Raw genomic sequence first — 5,289 nt, 5'->3', positions numbered from 1 at the left:
TGAAAAGAAGTTCAAGTGTGTGTTTCTTCGGTCATTATATACAGACGAACGGATTCGGGAACTTTATGTTAAAATTTTCCCACGAAGAGATTATGGTTTACCGCTGTGACCAATACTACCGTAAAGTATAGTCACTAAGATTACCGATTGCGATGTGACTCACTGCAGCTCGGTTGTGAAATTTATTGAAAAATAAACAAAGGAAATTGAAAGGGAGCAAAAGCTCGTTTTCCATTGAGCGCACTCTAATTTATGAATAAAAGAATAGAATGGGGCCAAACGCTCCCATGCATTTCCTCTGCGGTCCATAGAATTGTTGACTACGATCTTGATGTTAGCAAGCTTGTTGTTATTTTATGTCATGGAGCTGCTGCAATGATAGGTGGCCTCATAAAAATTTATTGGGTGGCCCTTAAACAGAATTAAAAAAAACCTGGCTATTACCCAATAATACCCATAGCCATAGGTTAAGAATCACTATGCACTAAAGTTTTATTTTGCGCTCGCAGGTCAGTTTAAAAGCTTTCACCAATTTTTGAGGACCAGTGTTATCGGCAATATCTCGCTCACTGCTGATCTGCACCAGATGTTCCAGTCTTTGTGAATGTGATGACATAGCAGGTCGCAGATAATAATAGTTTATTGTCTTAACTTTGCTGGGATACTTTCACAAGATGCCACAGTCATGAGCAAAAGTAACAATAATTTGAAACAAATCGCTGTACAAATGATTTAAGATCGTTTTGTCCACACAATTTCAAAAGTGAAGGCAAAAACAAATTTGATGGAGACATGTGCGTGAAATAAAATGCAGCTGCATTTGACATTAATTCACATGCTTGATCCGAGTAACGCATTTTAAGTTCATTTAGCATTGTGTCAAAGGATAAAGAAAAATCTCTTCTTAACTTTTCTGTAATGGATTCAGATTCACTCCACGGAAAACTGTTGCAACCTATCAATTATACCTGACCATCTCGGAAATGGCTTGGTGGGTAGCGGCATCGCTTAGCCGGCGTGGTGGTTTCACTGGTAATTTGATTTGGTAAATTTGGCGGAAACTCCGCCAAAGCAATGTTTGCGAAAACTCCGATCAACCCTAACCCTTAACCCTTTTAAAATGTTTGCGGAAACTCCGATCAGCGACTTCGGCTTTTTTAATTTTTTCTCTCTATCTTTTCAGGGTACGAATTGTTCAGGGTAGGCTACGAATTAGGTTGCACCCTAAGACTAGCAGTAACACATTCAGTTTGCTTGATGCGGAACAACAAACCAGTAGCTACACCATTACCTTCGTTTGACATTTGTTGACAGCAGTGCTGGATATAGGCTACATAAATAACAACATCCAGATCATTTGAACGTGCAGACCATCTAGTAGCCTATCAGATAACGAGTACAATGCATTTTTTCCAGACGTGATTCCCTCCTTTTTCAAATGCTCTTTACACAAAAAAAGTCTCTTGGGAACAGTCTACAAAGTGGTAGATGTTAACAATTGTTTCAAAAATTGTTTTGACTGTTGCTACGTTTTCAACACTGTGTCCAAGCACAAGCTTTAATCGGTGTGCAAAACAATGAAAATGTACTGACAGTTTGGCACCCGCTGCAACTATGTGTTGCTGAACACCTTCATCCTTGCCTGACATGTTGGTGGCCCCATCAAAACCTTTGCCTATATTAGGTCTTTCAAAGCTTTTGTCTCAGCTGTGATAAAAGCCGTCACCTCAAAATGGTAAAATTAGACTGCAATCAATCAATACAACAGAGCGATAACAATGAAGATTCTTCATTGCTACGTGTGTCAATGCTGCCAAAGTAATTCATACGTAAGAAGTTGAAATTAATTCATGACGCAGTCACTAGGCACCCCTAACCCCCTACATACACCCCCAAGTTTTCTCATCGGATCTCGACAAATTACAAAATTGACCCTAAATAGGATTGGGGTGGACATGTCCACCCCAGTCCACCCCGTGGCGCCGCTACTGTAATGTGGTATTATCAGTTTTTATCAGAGAACGTAGAAAAGATTCAAAATTGTTAGTTTTCAGTATTTTGGTAAAACAATTCAAAATGACTTTAAGAAAAACGTATAATTTATAAGCGAAGTTAAGCTACACGTTCTCAATTGAAGTCTGACATCAAAACCAGTTGAATGAGTCTCACTTATTTATTTTTCTGTCCAGCTGATTAGTATTTGCACATTTATTGTAAACTCATGGTGCATTTTTTGCTGCTGGAATTTTGTTGTTAATACCATCTGCAAAATTACCAAGCCAAAATTTAAAGTTACACTACTTTTGTGATTAGTTTTGAATGTCATTGTTATATGGCCTATGGGGTGTCTGAAACCTAAACAAACGCAATAAAGTTGAGCAGTCAACTGAAATCTGCTACGAGAAATAAACAAACTGTTTGTTTGTTCTCTTTAAAAATGTATTGACATCTTCATTAATATACAAACAAATTATTAAGTTGATTGCAACTATATTTTTAATAAATACACACCGTTGGTTTGTCACATTTCTGCACAGCCCGTTTATCTTGAGATGTGGTCGGAAGCAAAAGTGTATCAATACAACGTATCTATTCTTTACACGCAGTTGCATGTCACAATCCAAAAAGAGCTGAGTTGATGTAGCTTATTAAACTGTTGACTGAGTAACCTACCTCGTCCACAATAGGTTTGTGAATCAATAAACTTGACAACGACTTCCCTACGATGATCACCTATACTTATGTAGCGAGATGCTGACGACAGCCATGAAATTAGGGATTGCCCACTACTGTATACAGACCTTCCAATGGTGTGGAGGTTTAACTTCCATTGATGATGGCACCAAGCAGTGGCTAACCGACGGATTCCCTGATATTTGGCTTCAATGTGAGTAAAGAGCAACTTCCTTGGTTATTGTAATTGTGGAGCTGACGAATAGACCACAGGTTATATCATCAATAGCCTATAAGTTTACCATCGTACGTCGAAAAAATATGATCTGCGTATCTTGAACTATAAGATCAAAGATCGGCCACTCTCTAGAAACCTCTCATTGAAATCCAGAGAAACACCACACCAGCGAGGAGTGCTAAATGAACAGATCCAAGTCTTCAAGTTATTTTTTTACGACAACGGATGCGAAAAGCATTGTAAGGCACCATTCATCTTTATCTCAGAATGCAGTTTCACGTGGTGCCCACACCCTAGAATTTTGATCAAGACTCTAGACTTTAAAAAGTTTTGGTTATGCCCGGGGTTGGCAATTAACCAAAACCATGTCTGTATTGTGGGTCTTTCGACTCTTTTGGACTCATAAAAATGTCATGAGCCTAGCCTACTTTTAAACTTTTCTGCTACTTAAATTGAACAAAAAGTACTTAGTGAACTACCCATTTTTGCTGATAACTGGTTTTCATGCTATTTTTTGCACTCATCAGCAAAACAAAGAGCAAGGAAACACGCGTTTCCTTTGAAGTCAGGTTTCCCACGCTTGGACGACAAACTAAGCAACGTTAGGCTTTTAACGGCCAGCGCTGGTCACTATTGGTTGTTGGACTTAAAATTATATTCTAGCACAAAGTTCAGTAAGTCTTTCGTATCAAAGAAAGTTTAATGTCGCACGGCTTTTTGATAATTGATGAAGTTGAATTCTTAAAACGAACATTTACGGTTACAAATATAAAGGATTAAGTAATTTTTTTTTCCATAAAACTGATTTTATATTGGAAATAAATACAGAGAGGGGAGCAGCATAAACAAATTAAAAGTAAACTTAAGCACAGTTGCTGAGTTGCTTGATTGGTGCAAACAAATATGCAGTAACCAGGCAGCCACTTTTCTGGTCCAGATCTGGTAGCAATCTGGTCAGATCCGTACCTGATCTGGTAAAGATCTGGCATCTGGGCCAGATAAAGCGGTTGTCTGGGTAGTAGCTTACTTGCAGATATAAAACATCATAACACCAACAATATTTCTCCGAACGTTTTTTTTTTGAATTAATAGCAGACTTCAGGCATTTTAAAACTTTCTCTAGTCTCAAGTTAGTGGATGCTCCTGTGCTATATTTTGTCCAACTTCTTCGAGCTAACTTCAAATCTTCAAGAGCACGATGAACATGTGAGCAAGCGCTTTCCTAAAGTGCTCTCTGCACAACAAACATTGTGAGGTTCAGTAGAGCAGGCTTGGTAAAAGGTACCATATGGCCTAGAAATGTACGGGATATTGTATAGGCCAGGGGTGGGCAAACTTTTTGTACTGAGGGCCACATTTGAAAAAATGTTGCAGCCGGGGGGCCGCACACTCTCATTACAAAGTAGGAAAATTTACCCAGTGTGCAAATAAACGCATATTCATATTAAACACGATTTTTTTATTTCACATTCAGTTACGTTTAAAGCTATGCAATCATCATCACAAAAGTTAATGAGACTTGTGCAACTGTTCACAGTTTTTCACAATCTTCTGCAAATTGGGAGCAAGTTTGCTGGTAGATATCCTCATAACACCATGCAAGTTGGTGTCTGTCAGCAAAGACCTGTTGTTCGACTTGTTTATTTTTAAACAAGAAAATGCTTGTTCGCATATGTATGTGGATCCAAACAGTGTCAAAACCTTAGCAGCAAAGTTTTTTAAGTTTGGAAACAAATCGTCAGACAATGACTTGTAAAAGTCAGGCAGTGAATCTGACTTAAACTTCTTTTTCAAGTCATTATTTGCTTGCAAGTCCAGCAGTTCCAGCTGTAAAGTGTAAATCCTCACGAGCCGAATAAACTTCTGTAGTGAATGGAGAGCTGAGCATATTGAACTGCGGTTCCAGGTTCTTTAAGTCTTGGAACCTTCTGCCGAATTCTATAGCCAAGGTATCCAACTGAACTTTATACTTTGCTGCAAGTTCACCAGAAATGTTTGCTTCTTGCAGCAAAGGAAAGTGACAAAACCTGTTGTTACCAGCTTGTCTGAGGAATAATGACAGCTTCATTTGGAATGATTTAACGTGGACGCACATCTCGTGTGCAAGTAAACCATTGCCCTGAAGTTTTACATTCAATTCGTTCAACTTTTCCATGATATCAATGGCAGACCTAAAGTCCAATCTCCACTCTTCATCAACTATGTTGGTACTAAAATCACATTAAGTGCTTGTGTGTGCTTACGCACTCAAACTGACGTGTGTGTGTGTTTACGCACTGAAAGTGCAGAGAAAAGCACACTCGTAAAGGGAATAATATTTTGTCATGTAACCTGTTTAATTAAAACAGTAAGTGATGAGTAGGAGTTTCTGCAAGTGC

The 5,289-nt window shown here is 38.6% G+C and overlaps 1 protein-coding gene across 1 annotated transcript; it reads right to left on the bottom strand.

The window, feature by feature from the left end:
* Positions 1 to 4,709: 4,709 nt before the first annotated feature.
* Positions 4,710 to 5,066, bottom strand: LOC145769079 (general transcription factor II-I repeat domain-containing protein 2-like). The gene has a single exon (XM_082580676.1). It carries the CDS (start codon positions 5,064 to 5,066, stop codon positions 4,710 to 4,712), a length of 357 nt encoding a protein of 118 aa, XP_082436802.1.
* Between the last annotated feature and the right edge of the window lie 223 nt (positions 5,067 to 5,289).

The sequence above is a fragment of the Aplidium turbinatum genome, chromosome 4 (genome assembly GCF_918807975.1).
Source record: "Aplidium turbinatum chromosome 4, kaAplTurb1.1, whole genome shotgun sequence".
NCBI classification, from domain to species: Eukaryota; Metazoa; Chordata; class Ascidiacea; order Aplousobranchia; family Polyclinidae; genus Aplidium; species Aplidium turbinatum.
This window is presented reverse-complemented; position numbering and strand designations above follow the sequence as displayed.